At 40.8% G+C, this 25,687-nt stretch overlaps 1 protein-coding gene across 1 annotated transcript in view; it reads left to right on the top strand.

Moving 5' to 3' along the window:
• The window catches only part of lhpp (phospholysine phosphohistidine inorganic pyrophosphate phosphatase), a 29,108-nt gene extending 13,058 nt beyond the window's left edge, over positions 1–16,050 (top strand). Inside the window, exon 7 of the mRNA XM_020644738.3 lies at positions 14,129–16,050. Coding sequence (XP_020500394.1) covers positions 14,129–14,222 — 94 coding nt within the window. The 3' untranslated portion in view covers positions 14,223–16,050. The remainder of the gene's footprint in view (positions 1–14,128) is intronic.
• Positions 16,051–25,687: the final 9,637 nt, after the last annotated feature.

The following is a 25,687-nucleotide window of genomic DNA, read 5'->3' as shown; positions in this document are numbered from 1 at the left end:
GTGTTCTTTATACCAAAAAACATCAAACAAGAGGTTTGCTTTTATTTATTTTTTGTAGTATTGTTTTTTCCTTACATGTACCTGCCTGTAACGGTGCATTTTCAGTCAATATCCTGTTTGGTTGATGTTTAATTTGGTCTGGACCTTCTCCTTGGCAAACTGTTGTACGCTTACTTTTGTAAATCCATGGATGTGTTATAATAATAATAATAATAATAATAATAAATTATATAGCTCTAAATACTCAAAGACGCTTTGACAGGAAACAACAAAAAAGTGTTGACAAAACAAAACAACAAAAAATGTGTTGACAAAACAAAACAACAAAAAATGTGTTGACAAAACAAAACAACAAAAAATGTGTTGAAGCACATTGAACAAAAAAGGAATGTTCAGCTTTCCAAGCCCGACTCTAATAGTTCCTGTTCTTCTGGAAAGTGCTACCCTGTTGTTTTACCCTTTCATCACACTGCTGTTACCACTTTTTATAGATGTTTACATTGTTTGTTTTTTTTTCACTTTATGACAGCTGTGTAACATGCAGTATAAACTACACCTTAGCACACACCTTATCAACGGAGCTGTTACATCTATCCAAAAACACACAGACAGACATATGCACACATTGAGTACCGCATAATGTCAGTTAGAACACACCATTTTCACCAGATGGTCGTATGCAAATATTCATGGTAAGGAATGTAACTGCTTCACCTGTAATCATGAACTGCACAATCCAGTTCAATTGCCTGTGGTCTATAAAGTTTTGAGCCCGTTCAGATCAACCCAATGAAATCCGTCGTCAGTGTCTACAATGGTCAAAGTCCCCCCTGCCCCCCCTTCTGCCAGCCCAGGCTGAGATGAATGTATGTGTGGCTACAACCTGTGATAAATGGGGATTTCCAGAGTCCTACTGGTCCCAGTATTTGAAGTCATGCAAATAAGGCCATTATCAGTGCAGCATATAGGAGGACACACCGCTCATTAGGACAGCAAATGGCCCATCCGCCTGCACAAACAGAGTCTCACAGTAGAAATATCTTTGCCATTAGCTTAATGTAGTGGCTTGGATTACTATTGGATTATTGCATTTTCACAAGATTGACTGTGGAAAAAAAAATCAAATAACCAGATTTGAATTTATTTTTTGCATAATCTGCCACACATTGTTTCTTCAGCATATCTTATATGTAATACAGGAAATCTGACAACGACACAGGAATTAAACCTGACAGGTTCTGAGCCTAATTCAACTTTATTTGTGAACTCTCATACAAACATCGCCTCAAAATGCTTCACACGGAAAATCCCGAACAAAATTGACATCGCTACATGAAATTTTGCGCATGCACTAATGTACCATGAGTCAAAGTTCAATACGTATTTGTCTGTACATGTGTCATTCAATCTGGGGGTTGCAGCTGTTGCTTAGCTAATCGTAACAGGACCTGCTGAGGTAACAACAGGTACGCTAGCTCTCATGCCGTTTTCTCCAGGAGAAGTACGGCTTCCTTCGAAAAGTACCAGGCAAGGAATATGCTTCGTTTTGCACCCGCCCACGTTGGAAATGCTGACATTTTAAGCACAAATGGTGTTACAGGCTGGGAGTAGCACTGTTGCGACCCACTTCAATGAGGCTAACGCTGCAGACAACCAGATTAGGAGGTTTGAAAATGTGGTCACCCTAGTTTAAAGCATCTTATTTTACATTTTCTGTGCATGTTGTAGTTTTCATTTTCTTATCTTGTTTTCAATCATACCATTTGCAACATATACGTCTGTTAGGAGTGTGTACTCAGGACACTCAAGCAGAGGAGAGTTAACAATTCTCCACCCTGCATAAATATACAGGTTGAATGGCTAACTGAGTGAAAGGCTTCATGGACAAGGGTGAACCATTTCACTCAGTTATGTCAGTTTCTGCAGCTTGGCAGTGTTGGGTTTATGGATGGGCTTTGTCCTCTGCAGATCTGTGACACTGAACCTTGACAGGGCCACGGGCCACGGTGCATGGCTGTGGGTTTGGCCTTTATAAACTGCCCCTGGGATGGCTCTCGGGCACATACTGTATTTCAGCCTAGCTTATCTTTCAGTGCTCCTCTGGTGTCCTATAGCCTCAGCGGCTGAGATAATGCACAAGGTTTCAGGTGTGTGCCCGTCAGACAGGGAGTGTTGTCTGAAACTTATATGACTTACCATATTTCAAAGCCGTCTTTGCATGCATCGCTGAGACACTTGTGAAACCTCTTTTCATGCTTTTGACTCTCTTTATGTAGCACCCTTTTGTAGAACTGATTTCAGTATGTAGTCAAGTCTGAGCATGAGTTTAACTTTCTGTCCTGCCTTGACCTTTTGTAAAATGTTTTAGCTATGCACTCAGGCGTTTTATAGTGTCTAGTACGACAGCAGCAGTCCCACGCCCTGCCCTGTTAACCCCAGTTAGTACACTAGCTTTGTGCTGTGAGAGGAGGTAGTGAACTTGTGTTATTTCCGTCTCCTCTGCTGAGGCTGTGGGCTGTCAGATTTAAAGCTTGTCAACCTCCACAGCTACAATATTTCCATATGTGTTATTGAGGTCTGCTTGCCTCTGCAACATCACAGAGAGCCTTTTCTGAGATCCGGTGAGTCATGCTATGTGCACAACATGGCCTTCGAACTGGAGCAGAATCTGCAGGGGGCCCTGTTTTATGTCCAGGTCCTCCTGGGGTCATCAGAGGAACAGAAATCTGAAAGCATTTTGACCAAATGGGTTTTCTTACTTTCTTTATTTCACATTGTTTATTTTCTATGTTAACAAAAGGACATACGTTGATACATACAATGATGGAAAAATGTCTTTATTTAAGCTCTGTGAGGGTTTTCTTTTTAGCTGAATATGAAACATACCAAAATGAATATATGACTTACAAAAGCAAACAAGACCATCAGGGTACAGTTTGATTATCTCTATATAGTTATTTGTAATGCCTGAAGACTCCGCAGTGTGAGACAAGGCGATTAACAGCAAGCTGAAGAAACAGTCTTTGTTTACATTTTCCACAGCAAAGATTCGAAATGAACGATACATTTGGCTGTTCAGACAGCAGGATAAGATTTTTCATCAGAAAGCACATCATGTCTCTCAGCAGTTTCAGCCTTATCACTTTGGAGAAAAGATATAAAAGCGTCCTACAATTTCCCAAACTTGTTTATTTTACCTTTGGCCACTTATTTTCAGACAGGACACACTTTCCCATAATCATGTTTTGGTTATAGGGAAGTTCATACTTATCCACCTTCACTCTCCTAGCCTGACAGATCAAGAGTGCAGCCCAGTATAAGGTCTCCTCAAGAGGGATCTTATTGGGTTTGTTTAATTTTGTGCTTAACAGGCAGACAGAGTCAAGTATTTTGTTATATTGCTTGTGTTACCTTGCTATGTTATTACTTGTTTGCTGAGAGACTGACTGAATTATACATGATTGTGTATTATAAAACAGATATATTTGATGTTGTCATAGTAGCATAAAGTCTTGAAGGCCAGACCGTACTTTTCCATGATTCAGTGCTTCATTCCAGTCCTGTCCACGTATCTCTGAGCAGCCACTTCCTCTCCTCTGTCAGTCAGAACCAGGACATTTGGCAGGATATTTTCATGGTAAAATAGGAAAATACATGTTGCATAAGGTTTCTATTTCCACGGTTGGATTTCCCTTCCTTTTAACAGATAACACATGAGGGCTGGGTTTGGTCGCTTGGATCCCTTTCCTTTCTGCATTCTCCTACCTTATCCACTCAGGATAGTTCTCAGTGAAAAAATACTTTTTTTCTTTATTTTGAATCAACTTTTTAAGTGCATTGATGTTAAAGCTGAAGAAATGATTTTTTTTAAATTCTCTTTACCATAATCACATACGCTAGATAACATCAGCCTTGTGCTTAATGGAAGCATTTGCCACTATTCCATACGTTGCCGCTTATTAACTTAGTGTAAGCTACGTTTTCAGCCCATTCCCATAGATTGGAATCGGCAGCTTTGTTGGGAATGTAAACACAATCAATTCAGCTTTCTGCTTCCCTCATCCAGCCCTGTTTGGTTGGCTTGAGACCCAACTCTGCCTTTTTCTTCTATGTCCATCTGTAGCTTAATATTGATTTACATTTCTATGCTTTTCATTGAATCCACAAGAGTTGACTAGTTTAACATTCACTGACTTCATTCTTGCTCACAGAGAGTGACAGCTGTGATCAACTTGAATTTACAACCACTGCGATGAATCTAATGGTGACTCATTGCAAACATTTTAAAAAGCAAAAGAAATCCACAAATACTTGTCAAACTCCTGGTGCATCATATTCCTCATCTCCACTGTCTCTCTATATGCTCAGTATATTCTAATCTAAACACTCATATAATCGGCCTTAAAATTGCAGTATGGCCATTTTTTGGCACATCAAACCAAATACAGATAAACTCCCAGTATGTACATGTCTGTTTGACTTAGTTTCAGCATGCTTAGCAGGTCGGGTGTATTGCTTGCAATGAACATTGGCAAAGCTAAACGAATAGCTTAGGGGCTGATCATGAAAGCAACACAAGCCTCTTATTTTACAACGTGGATACAAATTGGAGGATTTAAAAATATACAAATGGACATTGAGACAATGTGAAAAGCTGCAGTAGTAATGCAAAAGTTGGACCTCATAACCGAGTCACAATCATTTGCATTGGATGAAGTAACTACACATTCAAGCCCCAAGGAGGCCAGTGTTTCATACTTGAGACATTTAATTTTCATTAGAGCACTCCTTTATTTTGTGCCTTGTCACTTAAGACGTGTGAGGCTGAACTAGGTTGCCATTATTAATCGTTTTGTTGAAGTAAACCGGAGTCCGTCAAAGCAAAGTTTTGAGGAGAAAGGATGAAGTAAAGTTTTAGCATCAGTTCTACATTTTTGCAACTGGATCAGGTAGACTTGAGACCCGAACATAATGGAGCACCACAGATTCATAACAGATTATATGTGGATGAGTCAGTAGCTGCACAAAGAGATTAAAGAGCTAAATGACGCTCCACTGGAAGCTTGAGCCCGGCCTTCTATCCCTCACCACCCCGAGTGACAGCTTCCTTTGCCCCGCAGGCTTCTCTGAAGCCTGCCATGCGTTGTAAGTCAATGAGATATTAATAATTAACTTGCTTTTTTCAAAGTGAGACCAGACTCCCACGGTGAAACAAAGGAGCCGGCTGGGCTTTGGCCACTGAGCCCCTCGACGTCACTTTTCCTACCCAGAGAGAGAGAGAGAGAGAGAGAGAGAGAGAGAGAGAGAGAGAGAGAGAGAGAGAGAGAGAGAGAGAGAGAGAGAGAGAGAGAGAGAGAGAGAGAGAGAGAGAGAGAGAGAGAGAGAGAGAGAGAGAGAGAGAGAGAGAGAGAGAGAGAGAGAGAGAGAGAGAGAGAGAGAGAGCTAAAGCCCACAGATGGCCAGCTGAAACATAGCACTGCCTCTTAAATACATGAACACAGGCCTGTAGTTGCTTCAATGGGGATCCAATCCCCCTTGCAATTACCAGAAGACAGGCAGCTTGGCTGGGGGGGGGGGGGGGGGGGGGGGACTTGGGTCCTTGGGTCCTTGCCTGGATTTCTCCTGGAGCCACTTCTCCTCCCAATGGTTTGTGTATATGTGTTTGCATGGTTGCACATGTGCGTTTGCATTTTCTGCACCAGAAGCAAATGACTCAGCAGTCCCATATGGTTACAAAACACTCACACAAAGTGAGAAGCAGTCATACATGCACACAACAAAGACTCAGCACATATTCAGACTCAGCACTCTTAATAATAACACACTTATGAAAAGATGTGGTCAGATATGGGCCACATGCACATGAAGCTCTGCATATTGAGCATGACAATGACTAAGCAGCTGGGAAAATATGCTTCTTATCAGGTGAAACTTTTTAAAGCTCTGTTGTGACTTTATAACGGGGAAATACCAACATTGATACTGTGTTCATCTGTGGTTTTATTAGCTTTATGCAGACCCTTCAAGACCCTTGAAAAGTAGTTTAACAATTGAAAATTGCACCCAAAGAAAAATAACCAAACCATTGTAATAGAGGTAGACATATGATACACTTTATTCTGTGTATTCTTCTTGCTTGTCAAAATCTGGCTCGTACATTACCCAAAGGGCAACTTCCCTGCTGATAGGTGAGTAAGCGCTAAGCCACAGCTGACTACTATGGTCAAGGAAGCTCACTTCTGTCTACTTTCACTACCCAAGATTGAAGATTGATTTTTTTTTTAACATTTTTATCATTGCGTAAACCGTTCCAGCTATTTGTGGCCACAAGCTCTTTCCGCACCTTGTGACAAATGACAGTGTTTGATCAAAAATAACCATGTGATCACACCAAGATGACTTGTGTTGTCAGAAAGAACTTTTAACAGACCTTTCAATGTCTAGAGGTAAGTGTTGGAATATTTGTCCTCCACTAAAGTCTGGGACGACACTTTTAAGCGTTTTTAACTACATCACGATGTTATTTCACTTCGTTTCAGTGTTCCATGAAAATCTTCTTCTCTGTCTGCAGCTAATGGTTTTGATGCTAGTTAGCTAAACATTGGAAACATTGGAAACTTGTTGAAAGAATTGAACAGTTTGAATACTTAGCTTGTAATACTGAACAACGAATACAAGCAACAAGGATATTGGATAAATAGTAAGTTAGCAAAAATAGGTTATATACATAGTTAGCTAAAAGTGATAAAACAGTGGACATATAAACCCATACCCATAAAAAAAGACACATAAACTGTTGAAAGTTAGTTCAAAGGTGATGTTCAAACAGCAAGAACTGTTCGCTAAAGGTATTAAAACAGTTTAAATTGTTAGCCATAACTACGAGGCTAGGCTAACTAAAACCGTTTTCACACATACGGAAATCTCCTGAAAAACTCTGGAGATTTGGCTACCCGGAGTAGTAGCCAAAGGCGCAAACAGCCACATTTTTCACGCGGACTGTACCCTGAGTTTCTCCGGACAGACCCCTAGTATTTTATCAGCAGAAAGTCCGAGTGAGCTGATGTCTGAACGCGGCAGCATATACTCCAGAGATTTCAATTTCAGCCAACTACACATAGAATTGATATAAATGTGTTGTTTTCTTATGTCACGTCTTACCTCGGGAAATCCCCCGAGCCCCCTCCCCTCTGACAGGGATAGTCTCCAGCTGTGAGGAGCATATGTGAATGACTAGGTCGGGAGAATCTCCAGAGAAGTCCTCCTGTAAATATCTAGATATTATCCGGAGTGCATATGTGAAAACGGCTTAAGGCTGCTATGTTAAACTGAAATGTTGCTAAAAGTAACGGATAATGGTTCAAATGTTCACTTTTGTCACTGAAAAAGTGACAGTCTAACATTAGAAATAGCTAAACAGTTTGAATAGCTAATTAGCTAGAAGTAATTCATACAAGTTGTTATTGTACAGTTTACTTTGACATTTCAATTGTGTTAAAAAATGTGACAATATGGAAAATGTATTGTATGAAGTAAATACCAGAAACTAAATCATTTGATGAGGTTGTAGGCATCCATCTGACAAAAGGAGGGTTGGGAAACACTGACCAAACACATTTTTAAAGGTTTTTTTAGATAGATAAATTAATAGAAATCAATGGTCGCAAACAAATCTATAACACATGAATAATAAAATGTCAAGGTACTCAGTGAACATTTGAAAAAACCTTCATAGTCCGTTTAGTTTCTCAGAGACACAAAGTGAAGGTTTATGGTTAACATCCTGTTCTTTTAGCATCAGATATGTCTGTTGTTGAGAAGGACAGAAACTTTCCAGTGGTTGGTTTTTACCCTTCAGGATTCTCTCTCTTTCTCTCTCATACACACACACACACACACACACACACACACACACACACACACACACACACACACACACACACACACACACACGCACACACTCAAACACAAAGCAGGTTTTCATAGAACTTCAGGATGGAAAAAAAAAAAAAAAATCAAGTGGCTCTTCATGCCGCGACCAGGGAATCCCCTTTATGTCCTTCTCGCTTGAAAGGAACCGTTAATTTGTGTAAAGTGTGAAACTATACTGCAGCTGTTTGCAGATCATGACTCAACATTATGCAGCCTTTGTAACAGTGAAGTGATAACGGCTGCAAACTGAGCAGAGGATGTGCTCAGCATCTGTCATGTCTGTTGCCATAACATGCATGTACCATGGTGGTTTTCTCTGTTCAGTTGGGCTGCTTTTCATAAGAGGTTGCAGCTGTTTTATGTCAAGGGAGTAATCTGTATCTTATTGCAGTTCTGTAAACATCAGGTAGAAGAGGAAAGAGAAAGGAAAAGTGCAGCTAGGACAGAGCATCTCCTCTTCTTTTTCTCCTCCACTTTTAAAGAATCTTTGCACACCATCAATCTCTCCCATGACCTTTTTATTTACAACAGTGATCACATTCTCACCCCCAAGGGCGAGACTCCAGCAACGTCACAGAGCTGCAGAAACACATGCAGTCACAATCCCTCGCACCCACAAGGCGAGAGAAAAGCTTTGTCGTGGGTTAGTATCTTATGTCAGCCACAAGGCTTGGCCGGACATAAAGGCTATAGTTATCATGTTCTCCTTCGGGTTATGGTTATATAGTCTGCTTTATAGCGAGAAAAGGACGTGTTTTGGCTAAAGGTGCCTTCACTTGTCTGGTATGAGAAATGCACTTTAACACAATGACTTGGTCTGAGGGTTTTTCCGTCCCTCGCTGGCGGAATTTTCCTTTCACAATTGTCATAGCTCTCATAAATGTTATTTCTCACTGCGAAGCCAGGTGACCACATCCACTCCAAAACAGTCAGGGTGTGAGCTATTTAGTTTCATGTGGGCAGAGGATTTTACACAGGACATAACATCATCAAAACCTAAAGCCCTGAGAAAGCATTTTAAATATCTAATTGCTATCAAATGCTAATTTGTGTCAAACAAGAACCATGGTACTTCTTCAACAGGAGGGTAACGACTTCAGTGATCCCTTAAAACAAAAAAAGGTATTTTTTTGTGTTGAATCAGTTTGTTTTTATATTCTACTAATGAACCTGAATGTTGCTGTCAAGTAGCAGGTTCAACTACATTACCTTTATCATCACTACTAGATGCTATCCGTATTCTAGGAAGCATCTTTTTCTCAGTCGATTCCAAGCTAGTTGTTTTATTTTTTATCTATAATGACCTCACCTCACAGCATTTGGTAGTTCAGGATCTTCAGTGTAGAGAGCAGGCCAAGTTATTTCAAAGATAAAAACAAGATATTTCCTTGTGATGAAATTATTATGCTTGGTAAATGAGAGTCAAGTTTCCCAAATTGATTGCTCAGTGTCTCTTTGATTTCAGACCAAAACATTGCTCTGAATGTCACTCATTGTGCGCTTAAGTTGAACTGCTCATCTCATCCCTCTCACCGCTCTTATCTGCACGGTGTCAGGGCGAAATGCACGCTCAGCACAGGTGGAAAGGTTAAGAGAGAAGTGTAAATCGAAATCTGGTGTATGTGACAGATTTGCTTCTTTGTGTTGCACACGTGTGTCTTTGTGTATGTGCTGGCTTGTTAAGCATTAACTGACGGGAAGGTTGTCGTGACTTTTACCCCGCGGTCAGCTACCCTTTCTTTTTATTTCTGTATCTAACCTCATCTCTCTCTGACTTTTACACACAAGTTCAATCTCTGTATAAGTCATCCGGATCGTCTTTCATTAGATGGAGGCACGGCTTGTCCTCATAAAAATATATCCACAGCATTTATAGAGACCAGCATCATGTTATATTTGAATCCATGACACTGAGTCTCTTTGATAATATGTTGCCTGAGCAGCACATGATGTGTGTATTCTCATTTCCAGTATGCATTACTGTTAAATCCACTGTCATGTCCTGGCTTGTGTAGGGGATTATATGTGCACAGTATGTACCTGTTTTTAAAGCTAACCGAGTGATGGTTTCAATTATTTGTCTGATGTCTTGTCTTATGGAACGAGAAGGTTTTACTTTCACATTTGAGAACTGTTCACCCAGTTTAAGACCACTCTAAAGAGTATAGACTCTATGTTTTAAAGTGGGATTGTACATGTAATCAGAAGTCTTTTTAATGCCTACAGTAGATGCTGGACAGAGCAGCTGTGATGGTGGCAGATGGTTGTCCACTCATGAGTCTGCTTGAGGTTTGTGCCTGATAAATGGAAGTTCAGCTTTACTCTAAGTGCTCACTCATTGGTGGATTAAGTTTATGTTGTATCATATCATCTGGCCTCTCTCACTATAACAAAGAGTACAGTCTACACTGCTGTTTTATGTGAAGTTTGAAAACTTTTGTTATTATATGGCCTTATATAAATAAAATTGATTCATTACTATAAATGAAAAAAACTGGACAGTTTATTAACATAGAAGCGAAATATTTACCTGCCTTAGAACTACGATGAAATTTAGCTTTTTTGTTAATTCTGGCAAATTTACAGGGTCCTTGGCTGAACATATTTAAGCCTCTTTTTAAAAGCCCAACCCCCAAAAAACAGTTTCATTTTAAGTGAATGCTATATTTAAGACATTTTCAACGCTGCAGGTCTGTCAGGTTGCCCTTTCCTTTAGTACTCAATATACGATGTCTGTATCCTTACGTATGATACACATTGTACTCGATCAGCTGCGTGTGACTCAAAGTGCTGTTGCAAATTTAGCTTCTAATCTAATGTCACTTTTCTAAAACATTGGAGATGGTGCATGCTTGTGTGTTTTTTCTGGGATTTTGAAACAAGCCGTGTCCTGGCCACCATATAGATTTCACCATTCTCTGTTGTTGTTAGATAACGGCCTCAGACATCTGTTGCTACCTGCACTGGTTATAAACATCAACGCTTCATGTATATAGTAATAAAGATGAAGTATGTGTTGGGAAAACATAGTGCCAAGGGAAAGGTGTGACTGACAGCAAGGTCAAGCAGTGAAAATATCCTAAATAAACAGTACGATTAACTGATTTGTATTTTTAGGTGGGACTTAAATAAGTACGGTTGCAGTGGCTCACCTTTTCAGTACTCAGACTTGATAAATACAATTTTAATAAGTAACTCAAAATTCAAAAATTCGAACCTTTCTTTTTTACCAGCATCAGATCTGAATTATGACTTCACTTATCGATCCATTTAGCTTGATAAATATAACCATTGCCGGTTACAAGTTCCCAACGGGATGTCAGACAAGCAGTCTAAAACCAAAATACTTTTTATTTCAAATGTTTTTACACATGGAAGCACTGCATATCCGTCCATTTAAGAAGCTAACTTCAGCAGATGTTTAACACTTTGGCTGATTATTCACTTCAAGGATTAATCAGGTGAACTAATCGTTGATTTATTGCTGTCATAAAGCAAACAATGAATATACAGTTTCACCACTACTCAAATCCAAATTCTGCTTCTCTAGTTCTTTGCCTTTATTCCCTCAGACTTTGTGATCATTAACTGACTCTCTGTTTAAGTTTTTTAAACATTGTGGCTGCTATGTTGAACTAAAATCTTGGCTCCTTCCCACCGTCTACCTCACAGTTGACCTCATGCCTATGTGAGGGCCGCACAGCGTCCGTCAGACTCAGGGACTGAACCTATCTCTTCACGTGTATTGATATTGCACAGGTCTCAAAGACATGCACATTACCTCATCGGTAACACTAGCTGCGTTGTGCTGAATTTTGCATGGTCACATTGACCTGGTCACTCCTTCATTATTCATGGCGATGCGAGGAAAGCTGCAAAATGAATACACACATGCATGCATGCATATCTGAAAAGGCAGAGGCCACCGGAGATTTAAAGTAGCATGAGGTCGAGAGATGGTGGAGTCGATGCTTCGGCTCCTCTGCATGAAACATTAAACCCTTGTGACTAACTTACTGGTGTGTTTGCGCCGGTATGTGCGTGCGTGAACTCAATCAGTCCCAGAGCAGAGAAGGGTGTGGGAGTAATCCAGCACAGGAGACATAACACCCAGCCCATTAGCGAAGCAGCTCACATAACCCAAGCGCTGGTGGCTGACAGACATCAGTAAACACATGGCGCTGCTTCTCCGTATTCACCGCAGCCTCAGTATTCAACACGTCTCCTCAGCAGCCCCCCTACAGGCCTCTTCTTTCTGACGCTACACTTGGGCGGTTCACAAATATTTGCCACGGTCCTCGCCGGGCTCTCAGAGGGCAGGATTAATGGTGGTGTGTGCCACACACTTGGGGCCAGACAAAGCCTCCCCATCTGGAGCTCCAACCCCGTGACTGAGGGAACAGAGGCAGCACACAGAGCCTGGTCAAGGCAGCCCACGAAGGGAGGGGGGGATCTATAGGTACCCCTTCATAAATGAGCAGGAGTCCAGGGGAGTTACTGCAGATGAATGAAGTAGGCTTCAGAGGCTTTTGATGTGCTGAGGAGGAAAAGGGTCGTGCATGCCGGCCGGGTTCTGGTGCCACGCCAAATGGATCACATTTCCCCTGCCAGCTGATTAAACAGACATATCTGCATCCTTCACTGGGACCTGAGCCAAACACAGGCAGCAGCCAGGGGAGGGGAGATGGATATGGGCTGACCCACCCCTTCTACACATTTTCCACTATTAAGGAAAACAGATTTAGACCAAATTATGATGACAGTGGTTAGTTGTCTTTTGATCTGTCTCATTTTTCCCATGGGTAGTCCATGTCCATGTCTCATTCCAACTTATATATTTTTATCCAAAAAGTGCATACATGCTTAAGCATAAGACAATAGACACTCCTGCATAAATAGCTATGATGTCATAACATCATGTGACGTATGACACATGCTAACATGTAGCTAGTGTTGTGTTTACAACAGTTGCCATCTTTGTTCAGCATCTTTGAATGTTTTCATTTGCTTTTAATCTTTGCCCAATTTTCCTATGGACTCAATTCTCATATGTACTAGTAGAATAATTCACAAAATATTGTAAACTTGACAAACTTAATACATACTTGAACATTACTGAGTAACCCCCCTTTTCAAAGCTTACATGCTTATTTGTATCTTTTATAATGTCAGAATCTTTGTTTGGCGTCTAAGCTTGCTTAATTAGTTAAAAAAGAAGCTGATTGCGGGCGCTGGCGCTGGCGGCGCAGTAGTTAGTGCGCGAGCCCCACGTAGGGAGGCTGTAGTCCTCCAAGCAGGTGACCCAGGTGCAAATCCGACCGGTGGCTCCTTTCCCGCATGTCATTAACCACTCTTTCGCTCCCTGATTTCCGACCCTACTGTCCTATCCCTCCAATGAAGGCACAAAAAGCCCAAAAATAAATCTTTACAAAAGAAGCTGATGGGAATGTGTTAACATAGTTATGATTATGGTGCAACAAGACACCAGGGTTCATCTTCTGGGACATAAATGTTGTGACAGTTCATCTGATAGATGTTGCCATATTTCATTCAGATATGTTTTTGTTATTATTCTTTCCCTCACTACCTTTAATATCTTGCATCTTGGTCCTATTCAGTCCCCAAGTAGCAGGCTGAAAACCAAACTATTTTCCTGCTGCTGTTTACATTTCTTCAAATTGGGTGTTTTGGAATTAGCAGCTCTTATGAAAGCCCCCCGCTTGGTCTGTTTTAGTATCAGAATAGGTTGCAACAGTGGTTTGACAGCTGGCGTTAGAGACAGAAAGCATGCAGCACCCTGCAGGGGCTTCTGGAAAGCAGCTGCACGGTCTCCATTAAGTGTGAAGACTTTAATACAGCAAAAAAAAAAAAAAAAAAAATGCGGAACGTTAATTTTAAGTGTTGCTGCTGATCATAAGTCAGCTCATAAGACCATTGTGAGAGGACACGGAGGCTATTTATCACCCAAACATTCCCCTCGAGCTTCCATGACACAGCCTGTGGAGTGTGTATGCTTGGGTTTGTTGAAGCTTCGCCTTTCCTGAATGTCCTTAGACTTTTTCTAGTTTATACATCCAGCATTGTTAGCGTGCCTGATAGCATCAAACTGTTAGAAATACTTGTTTACCGACCCTTATGTGGCAGTTGTTTGTTCCTGTGCAGAGTATCCTTACGGCTTTTGCTTCTCCTCCCCCAGGCCAAGTGACGAGGGGCATGCAACGGTGACGGCAGACGGCACTGTGGACAACCTGGCCCAGGCTGTGGACCTGATCTTGAATCAAAGGAACTGAGGACAAAGCGTTGAACACTGAAAAACACTCTGCTTAGTGAGGACTGAGGGATACAGGAAGATGCACGACACATATTTAATATAGCTCTTAAGTGTTATTTCCAGTTGGAAGGGTTTAGAAAACAATATAAACTGAAAATAACCTCCTTAAACTGTGCGTGTATATCCTGTAACTGTCACAACTCATTATACTGCCAAATATGGGAAACACCAGCCTTTCTGGCAAAACAAGGAAATTCACCCAGGTGTACATGAAATAATGTAGAACACTTTAGAGCAGCAGAAGTATTTTTTTTTTCTTTTTTCACTGCATGGTTGACATAGACAGGATACCTCAGGCTGACATGAATGTGCATGTAACCTGCAGCTGACTGACAGTTTGAAGGGTAAGATATTCTGTGTGTTCAAACAACCTCATAATGTTACTCAATAAAAACAACTTTTTGTGGAGATAGTTTACATGAAGACAGTTTGTTGTAAAACTAGAAATGCATCATGTCATCACATTCCCATGGCAGCCGCTTTCCTCTGATGTCATGTTCAAAGGGGGAAAGGTCAAATTCTGGCTATGTCCGAGACCGCATATCTTTCATACCAGTGATACTGACTATGTCAAACCGAGTGTGTGGTGCGTTCCAAACACATGTTTGTGCTAGTAAAACAATTCACAAAATTTTGTATACTTGACAAACTTGAATATAAATTAGCAGTAGTAACGGTGGTTTGTAACCCTTTCAAAAGAAATAATGTTGTTTGGCGTCCCCTCGTCGATGCAAACATGTCCGTGTCTGAAAGCCCATACTTTAATTTCATTAATACTGAGTGTGACGTCAAATTGTGTATCTGGTGCGTTCCGGATTCATTGTTGTAGAAGCATTAGACAAAATTCATAGTATGCCGTTTTGTGTATGTGAAAAATCGCTGGATGAATGCTAAATTGGCCCACAATGCACTGCAGCTCTTCAGACTATCAAATGGCAGAGCTTGCCAGCCAGACAACATGGCTGTGGCCGATTGATATTCAAATAACGACATTGATGTATGAGTGAAGTACGCATTTATACGCTCCAAGTTGTACTATCGCTGGGAATGTTGCAAATATTTCTAAATTTTTAGCATCCAGATTGTTTATTAAAAGAACAAAAAAGTTAATTGATGATACAAAAAATGCAGATAATAAAAAAAAACAATTAGTCTTAAAGACAACAGCTAAAATTAGCATTAAACTATTTCTTATCTACTTTTTTTTGATTGTGTCACACATTAAGATAGGAGTGGTCCAGTGTTTTTAACCTCCAGGCTTCAATAATTGTGCCCAAAATGTGTGTTACCATTTCAGATTTCATTTTTTTTTTGTCTCTTCTCCTGTTGTGTGAAACACTACCAACATGTTAGCAAGGAAGTTGTTTTATGCTAACATTAGCTCTTGGCAAAAGTAGTCAATGGTTTATGTAATATGTTGTTTTGCCAGGAAAACATACTTGTAGCTTCTGATAAGTTAGGGAGGAGTAAAATCATGAATATTTGTTGTATTTCTTTACATGTGTACTACATGCAACATGACACAGTTGTATATTTATAACAGCATTTAGCTCCCAAACCTGACATCAGAGATTAGATGTCAGCCATGTGTTTGGGTAAATTAGAACTTAGCTATTTTAACAAATATTGTAAGTAGTGTATATATGACTGTAATATTGTTGCTGCTCACTCCCTCTACAAAACATGTGCACAATCTTAACAAAGTCCTGTAGTGGGGGAGTAGTCTTTGATGACAATAGAATCTGAATAAAGAGATTTTTTTCTCGTCTTGAGAGCTGTTAAAAACATTTGTCTCCCTTTATTTGCCAATTTGTCTGACCCGCTGTCACAGAATCTGCAGTTTCTTATGAAAAAGGTCAAGGTCATAAAGCACTGGGGAAAATATGGCCTTGTATCTGGTTTAAACTGGAATTTATATCTGAGTGGATGTTTTTTCAAAAACAACAAATGTCTGGGAAATGGGAAGTGAGCTGGTCTGAGGGATGATAAATGCAGAACCCAGCCGAGTGTGATATATTACACTTGTGTTTGAGCTCATGTTTCCCCCTCTCTGTAAACAAAGCTGAATCAGGCGCTCCATCATCACGGTGAAGAATCACAAATCCACAACCGCTTATCTTTATTTACTTGACTGTAAGCCGCCTCTTCTGGGGATCGCACTGTCATTCTCGCATAGTTAATTGCCGCTCATTAGACACGCGTCCATTCGAGTCTCCGCGGCGAGGTTAAATAAGATGATGAGGAGGGGAAAAAAATTGGTTATCGGGCTTTAGTTTTGCCAGCTGGATCGTTGAGGCCTCTGGAAGTGGGGCGTAAAACAAACGATTCCCCATTGCTGCCCCCGAGGTTTCAGTGCACTGGACAGATTCATCAAGAACAAAAGCCCATTGCCAAGTGATTCATTGAGGTCTTTCTGGTTCACTTCACCATTAGCTGACACAAGCTTGAACGTTATTGGGCAATTAAAGGTAATGAAAAGCTGAGAAGTGTTATGAAACTGTGCCTGAGCTGCTTGCACCACTCCTCTTTCTGATTGGGAAATAAATATTAATGTACACGGCAAAGTACTAGCAGCTGGTATTCCGGGTTTTTTTACACATTGTTTGACTTGCTGTTTTGTTCATTATACTGCCTGTTGGCCTTGTGTGCAGCTATTAAACATGATTCTGACTACTCTCGTATGAATTCACTTGGCTTTAACCAGGTTATTTTCATGCAATAACTCCGAAGGATGTAGGCCACAGTTTTCAGTGACTCCTCTTGGCGGGTTCATCATCACTAGGTGTTAAACAAAGAGACACACACACACACACACACACAACTCGCTGCACACTAATAACCACACCTTTAGGACTGCACTGAGGTCATCCACCCATTTCACACAAGTTAGAAATTAGCAGCAGTTTAACCTCCATATGTGCCGCGATGATCTGTAAACAGAGATATCCCCTCCCATTGATTCCTTCTCTGTGACCGCAGACTGTTAAGCAAGATTACCTTTCAAATAATAGAGCTGACCTCATTTCAGGAGACATGTCTGGGCATGTATGACCTCACTGACACGGGGACAGTATTATTGACAGACTTAATATGCTGTCAAATCCTTGGCTCACTGAAGCTGTTGTGGTTGTTTTTCAAGTTGGAGGTTATAGCACATTTGATTTTTTTTAAAGGTCGGAATGATGTTCAGTGTTTTTTTTTTTGGTTTTTTTTTAATTCCCATTATTGATTCACTTGCTTTCAAGTTTTCACATTATGTCTGAAGAGATGAGGCGCTTAGTTTTAGCTGTTGAATTCTTCATTTGAGTATGATAAAGATTAAAATGGAAAGAGGTAGACGTTGAAATATACAATTGCACCAGCGGTCTTAATAAAAACCCTGGCGTCTTATAAAAGGAAGCCACTTTATGTTGAAATTAAACGCACCTGTAAAGCCTTGTCAAAAATGTGAAGGGTCTTTGTCATGTTGTCTGAAAGCGGGAAGAGACTACACTTTTACGATCAATAGTTTTTATACCACATTCAAATCCTATCTTAAGCTGTTTAAACGTTACCATTCTGCATCAGTGCCATTACGCCTTTGTTTACGACACACTGAATCTGCAATGTCGTAATACTGTTGTCCCAGTGTGTGACTTCACATTGTGTTTCAGTGTTGCTGAAGCGTGCACAACATGTAAACACACATAGTGGGAGCCTACACACACACTCAGACATACACACACACACACTCAGACATACACATACACAAACAGCACGTTTCTGTCCTGTCGGCTCTGACTTGACACATTGGAACCGTCTTACATCTCTCTTACTACCTCGAATGGCGGATCAGGGGATCGGCGGAACAGCTTGACCCCTCCATTCCGCCTTCTTGCATTACACGTTTCAGTCGAGGTGTAACAGGGGCGTAAATGTCCTGCATTTAACTGGCAGTCTGTAAGCGCCATTACTCTTTCAAAGGAAACTTTTTCATCATTAAAGAATCTATACATTTGGTTATATTACAAGGTTAGAATCATGAAATGCCTGTTGAGGTTCTACAATGAAAAGGGGAAAAATATTAACAGCTTCTAAAAGTTAAGTTCTTCTTTCTGCTGTAGGCCAAAAGCACATATTGGCCCAAAACTGAAGTCCTGAGTGAAGGCACTGCAGAACTGTCTTGGTTGAATACTTACTTGCCCTACATTCGTGGTCCTCAGTGGATGAAATGTAACAAACTTTAATAACTATGATTGGAAAATTTACCTTTTTGTTTAACTCCATCATCCTGCAAATAAAACCAGTTTGTTAGATAACACTGTCTGCCTGTTAAACATCAACATGTTGGCGTTTTCATTGACGTCATATGTAAATCTTATATGAGCGTTTAGTAGATAATGTACGCTGTTGATATTTAAAGCCTCACAAAGCAGCTAGCACAGCAGGAGCCATCCTTCATCAAACAAGCCTCCAAATCTTGATTTCCTAACTTTTTTTTTTCTTCCCGTTTCAGTTTAGTGAAGCGCTTGAAACTTGAATTCATTCTATCTATCTGGCTTTTCTTTTTCTTTTTTGCCTTTATTGTAGAGAGAGGACAGTGGATGGATAGAGTTGTAAATTAGGGACACAGAGAGTGGGGAATATCATGCAGGAAAGGAGCTACAGGTCGGACTTGAACCCTGGCTGCCCACTTCGAGGACTACAGCCTCTGTATATGGGGCCGTACTCACACAGCCACCGGTGCCCCTATCTGACTTTTCTAAGACTAAACCATTATTTACAGTAGAAGTATCCAGCCATTTTTCTTCCAAATGTCCTTACTTCAACTACTTGATTGGTGTTATTGTATCTATTTGCAATATTAGCTGCTGCTGTCAAACCGCAACATGATTATGACTGTCTGAGAGACTATGTCCTCTGTAACATCCTTCCTCTCCTTATGCAACCTCAGCTTATTAGGCTGATCTTATTTTCGTCTTATGTTGACACCGCGGGGATGCACAGCTCCGTCGAATGTGTCGTGTGTAAGGAGATGGACGCGTGCTGCACCAAGAGGAGAATCCGGTTGAATGTGACCTGCACAATCTCCAGCATCCAAAGCCGATATTTCTCCTATTAGCTTAATTTGTACAGATTATGTGTTTGTTAAGAAAATCCTACAACACGTTTCTTTTTTGTGTGGTCACAGAAGAGATTGAGTGAAGCTGTGAAAACTGTTGGAACGGTTATGAAATGAAAATAAAGTCAGCTATTTTTAGAATCAAGGCCCCTGGAGATGGTTCTACTTTCTGCAGAGTGCACACACACACACACACACACACACACACACACACACACACACACACACACACTGCTGCACTGTGCTTCAGAGCCAACATTTGTGCGTTTTTATGTCATATGTTTGGGTAAGAGCGCCTCTTAGGCCACGCGCACACACACTGCTGCTTTTGTATCGCACCTGAGTTTACCCACCTTAACTACCGCCAGCTGTGTGCTACCTTGAGCTTTCATCTCTCACTCATTTTACTCTTCCTGTTTGACAGGAAGCGGCAAGTCAGCTGATCCGACGACGCCGCACGGCCTGAAATGCTTGTGTTATCTGTGGAAACATGCACTTGTTTTGACAGCAGTCGGTTATTTGTCCCCTCCCTTCCCGGTCCACGTGGAGGCCCCCTTCTCTTACCCACCAAGCCACACGGTTTCCCCACATTTCATCACTCCCCTTCCCTTGTGGGCAGCAGTGCCAACGGCGCTCGGTGGCGTGGGAGGGCTGTGAAACTTCAGAAGTCGTTTGGTTTGGAGCAGAGCCTTGCATTTCCACCCTTTAACCCCCCCCCCCCCCCCCCCCCCCCCCTCCACAGAACTTCTGACCCCAACTCCACCCCATTCCTCCCCTCAAGAGTCTTCACAAGCGCTCTGAGAAGCGTCTCCGCTCGCACACAGAGCAGTCTGTACTCGGCTGACATGGTCACAGCCGTCACAGGCCCCCCTCAGGGGACACGACCCCCTGCTCAACTGCCCGCTAAAGCCTCAGAGGGCCTGGCTCCCCAGACACAAAGCATGACCCCATGATGTCAGTCTATGAGCGTGTGCGTGCGTATAATCCAGGAGAAAGGGTGGTCGTATGTCAGCGTGCAGTGTAAACGAACTGTCCTGCTCTGCTAAAGGTTCTGAAAGCTTACAGCTGACCTCAATTTAAAACTGTCTGTCTGTGTAGGTGCACTCTCCTCTGAAGGTTTCCAGTTACCTTCTGCAAAGGCCAAAGCGTTCACACTGTAGATCCTATAAACCTGTCGCTGAAGGGACATTTCTTAGGTTCAAACTATTTGACTTGAGAAGGCATGTAGGACCTTTCAGTGTCTCAAACTGTTCTTGCTAATACAGAACAGTGGTTAAAAAGTCAGCTGTACCTTAAATAATAGTTGTGGGTAGGTCCTGCATGATCTCATTTAAGAGTGTGGGTGGGATTCAAGATGACAACTAACATCATATCTGAAAAGTGCACAGATTAATTGCAACTGCAGAGGAATAGCCAAGCATTCAGTTTCTCTTTTTCTTTTTTCTTTTTTCTATTAGTAGACCTTCAGACAACAACAAACTGGAAATGTTTTGTGGCAAGCTACGACTGCTGAAATGTTTTTCACCCCAACCACAACCGAGCTGCCAAGCAGGGGGGAGGCAGGCACCGAACCCAAGAACTTGTTCTAGCAGAGTTTCATGGTCGCTTTTGTTTATTAGAAAAGTTGCACAAGAAATTGGATTTGCTACATTTGCAGGCATGATTTTCTGTTTATTTTCCCTTTTTTTTTGTGAGAAGGAAAAGCATTTCAAAAACTGAAAAGGAATTCAGCCTAATCCTCAAAACAGCTTTTTTTAATAATGGGAATTATTGCTCTTCAAAGGAGACTGAATGATATGGCACCAATCCTTTCCAAACCACCTTATTTTTTTAAGTTGGTGTTTACGTTCTTTGAACTAAACCTTAGCAACACAATAAGACGCTGAGTCCATGTCCTTTCACTTTAAATTTAAAGTTCTTCTAGAGTTTGGTGGTAGTTGGCCAACCTTGCCTTTGCAACTGAACTGGGGATGATTTGGAAGCGGAACAACATCCATAATTAGCGAATGGACAATGAATAAAAATAACTCTTTGTAGTTTAAGAATATTCAATATAACTTGGTGATTAAAATGGAGAAGAAAAAATGTCTCAAACTTGCAAAAGAAACGAGAGGGATGCTTGAGGAAACATCTGACCTCAGACTCCTTCCAGCGCTGTGGAACTTCTGTTATCTGAAAGTTGAATGATGTGTGACATGACTCATCATGAGAGCCTATAAGACTGTTCATAACCTCTAACATCAGTTGAAGAGTGACCTCCACCCTGTTGTTCGCGCGCCCTGGTGGGGGTTGTGGACGAGTGTGGAGCAGAACATAGGCATGGCACGCCCCTCCTGTCGTACTCGTATCTGCTCGGAGAACACAGCCTCCTTTCACTTCTGTCACTCGACTGATTAAAGGCGAGGGGCCCTCCGTGTGTCAGACTGCCACACAGCACGTTTACGAGGGCTCTGTTTACCCATTTCCTCTTCGACTCATTAACCGAAAAGAGCTTAACTGCTGAAAAGAAGCAGTCTGAATGTAACCACAGGCAGATCTGTGTAAATACAGTGTAAATATGACTTTACTAGAATACAGGCATAAAGATTTGCATGCAACAGAACAAAACTCAGAACCTTTACATGAGAATTTGTGAGCTGGGGTTAATCCCACAGTTATACTGTTGATTGTATTTGAGATATGGTAAAGCAGTGTTTGGTTTATGGATCAAAAGGCTCAATCTCTCCAACAGGCACATATCAGCGCTTCTGATGGGGCCAGAGAGTGCTTCAATCCCTGATACAATGTTTAATCATTTCAATACTTCCCCACCAACTTCTAAGGATATTTCCTTTTCTTCATCTCTCCCTTCTTTCTTTCATAAACCCTCCATTACCTCCCTGGATCACTGATTTTGTTATTATCATTCTTTAATCCTGTCTTACTTCATGTTTTAATATTTACTTCCATGATCTTTGCAAAGGCATGCCCATATATATAAACATATATATTACATAAAAACAAACTAATACCCACAGCCAACACAAGATTTCCTGGAAGTAATGTCTTTGTTCATTAGTTTTATTTTGAGTGGGTTTCTTGTTTGCTTGGTTTTTTTTTAATGACCTTTTCTTTTGTATGTAGGATGGGCATTCTCAGTAATTGCCCTTAATTCCGCAGCGCTTTCCTCAAACATCTTTTGCAGTCTCATTGCTGCTGTTCGGCGCGATGGTGGCTTGTTCTCCGGCTCGTCAAATGCCATCACCACTCATAATTTTATTTCATGTTTATTATTAGCAGGCTAAACGTCTTCGCTGTGGTTTCATCACGACGATGTGTCCCAGCAGTTCTCGCAAATGATGTGATGTGACACAGCCTGCTGTCTGTCTTCACTGGTTATCACTTGGGTTTTTGCAACATGTGGTTACGCATCAAACTAGTTCTACTTCTCTAATATGCAAGCTTAAAACCACATATTCTCCACTGCAGGTAATCAATGTCTTCTTTTTTTGACAAAGCACTTCCAGATATCGCTTTCCTTTTAACAGACGACTTGGTACATGTAGCCTTAAACACTGCTGGAAGTACTGGAACATTACTCCAATAATGACACCAGCAACGAGGACTCGAATAATCGCACCCCTCCCTGTTAGAGTGCTCTCTTTGTAGTTATTTAGTAGTTAAATAGTAACTGTCCTTTGGTAGTTAGGATGTTGCTGAGTTGGGCATAATTTAGCTCCATTTATATTTTGTAAGATAAGATAAACCTTTATTGGTTTTGGGGATTCTCAGTGTTGCTCGTGTTTGGTTTCAGTGTGGTTGTAAAGTGATTTTTCTACTATTGACATTTGTCTTTTGTCCTGTTGGTATATTAATTATTTTAGGACTTTATCGGGTTTATATATGTTTAGTCCTATCATATTTCTCACTTAGTATATACCTTTTATTGTTTTTATGCCTCTAGACATAAAAGGTTAAAAAAGTACCATAGATCAAGCCTCTTCCAATTTTTCTCTTGGACTTCCCTTCCCAAAGTGAAACCTAAACCCTTTCCAGGAATGACCTGCACTGTTAACCGTTTGAACAAATAGGCAGAAGTTTTTTTCCCATCATGCAGGATCAGGGAATCAACAAGTGAATGACAGAATAGTTCTGAAGGTTTGCAAAGGCACCAGAGTTGGGGAGGGAGGGAGGGAGGGAGGGAGGGAGGGGGGGGGGGGGAGCAGACAAACAGAGCAGCAGCAGAAGCCCTGACACATGGCCCACATTCACAGCCGCCTCCCACGTCACTGTGCTCCTCAGAGAAAAAGCCCCTTTTGTTTCTCAGTGCACGGAGGGAGGGAGGGAGGGAGGGAGGAAGGTCGGTCTATGGGGTGAAGCACCGCTCTGCTCCAACCACTCCACCCACCCTTCAAAAAAAAAAAAAAGAAAAAAGGAAAAGAAAAGAAGCAGGGCCCGGACTTCCCACCCCTGCCCGGTGTCCTCCTCACTCACTCTGTCCCCGCTTCAGCACACAAACACAGGCTCATCAGGAGAGCCACTACTACGCCTGTGATTGTCTCCCTGCTTCTTAATTGGGTCAGACTGTATTGTTGCATTAAAGACGTCTAAAACAATGACCTTTCTGTTGATACATGGGCTCTACTGATAGCAGTAGATTTCTTTCATTCGGTTACTTCACTTCAATAAAAGTTGCAATTTTGGTATTCCCTGTGGACAAAGCAGCATCTTTGTATGTCTTTGCTCATCATGTCCAGCACATGTCTTGTTAGGGGTTTCATCCCCCTTTCTTTTAAGAGTCTGGCGTATCACTCTCTACAAATCTTTGGGGAAAATCTAAATACAGGCCTTTCTCTGCAGCGTGTTACACTAAACCCGCTGCAGCACTTCCAGGCATTAAAATATAGCTAAACAGAAATAGCCTAATCTAGTCCCTGTTGGTCTCGTTTGCATTTGTAGGTCATTAAGACGCTTGAATATTTATTTCAGTCTGTATCATAACCAGCTAAATAAACTCCTCACAGGAGCTTTAAAGCAGTAAAGCCAGACTCAAAATTAAGTGGACATTGTAATTGTTGTTGTCTCTTAACTTTTAGTTTGTAAACTGTTTCTTAATCGTGGAATATGTATAATGAAGTGTACTGCTGCCCTCTGGGCCAGGTCACCCTTGTGAAAGAGATCTTCATCTCAATGGCTTAATTAGCTGGTTAAATTAAAAGAATTAAAAAAGAGAAGTGCTCAAGAAATAGTGAGACATGCCTCAAATACAAGTTGCATGCACAGCAGAAATAACCAAGTATTAGTTAAAAAAAGCCCAAAATTGAATTACAAGTAAAGTCGTAATTCACTGAAGTATTTAAAGTGACCTTAAATTGCAGTTTTTGGCAGACTCAAAAAACTAAAAAAGAAATGGTGTTGATTTATCGCATTACAGTCGGCATTTAGCCTTATTAAGACCACCAGCCTGAACAGGCCTAAATTAAAAATCCATCCCCTGGACATCGACAGAAAGGTTTAAAAGATTGAGCTTTTCTGGGTCCATTACAGTTTACTTGAAAATGAGTAAATATTATGTATGGGGGAACACATACAAAACAAATACAAATACAATCTTCATCCTGCAAAAAAGAGCTATACGAATTATACATAAAACCACTTACAGAGAGCCAACAAATCCATTACTGATTAAACTAAGAACACTAAAATTTCAAGATTTGATTGACTATGAAACTATTCAAATTATGTACAAAGCAAACTATCAGCAATTGCCTCATGGTATCCAGGAGTTGTTCCAACCAAGAGAAGGCAAATGTAAGTTGAGAGGAACCTGTATATTCAAGAAACCACCAATCAGAACTAATGCAAAACTTCACTGTGTAACAACTAATGGTGTTAGTCTGTGGAATAACTGTGATGACGAGCTGGAAAAATGCAACACTATATTTAAACTAAAAAAAACTCCTCAGGAATAAAATATTGAATAGATATGAGCTGGAGCAGTGACTTTCTGTTTTTCCATTTGGTTATTTCTTGGCTGATGGTCTTGGTTAATCTGTTCCCATTTTTTTTGTTGTTGTTTTGTCTAAAAAATGTTTTTTGGCCAACAAGTCCAACATCATACACTGATTGATGAAAACATTTGTATTTTTCTTTGAATAATGCACAAAAATAAGAAGGGGTAGGACCAGAAAAGTTTTTAACTTCTTCCTATCCCTTTTGAACATGAACTATATTATTTGAGTTATTTATTTGTTGCTATGGATCCAGTTTGTTTTTTTGTTTTGTGTTTGTATTTTCTTAACATGTTCAATAAATTGACTAATAATAAAAGTTTAGACTTCAAA

Source organism: Labrus bergylta, chromosome 21, assembly GCF_963930695.1.
Source record: "Labrus bergylta chromosome 21, fLabBer1.1, whole genome shotgun sequence".
NCBI classification, from domain to species: Eukaryota; Metazoa; Chordata; class Actinopteri; order Labriformes; family Labridae; genus Labrus; species Labrus bergylta.
Note: the sequence above shows the minus strand (reverse complement) of the source record. Positions and strands in the feature narration are given on the sequence as shown.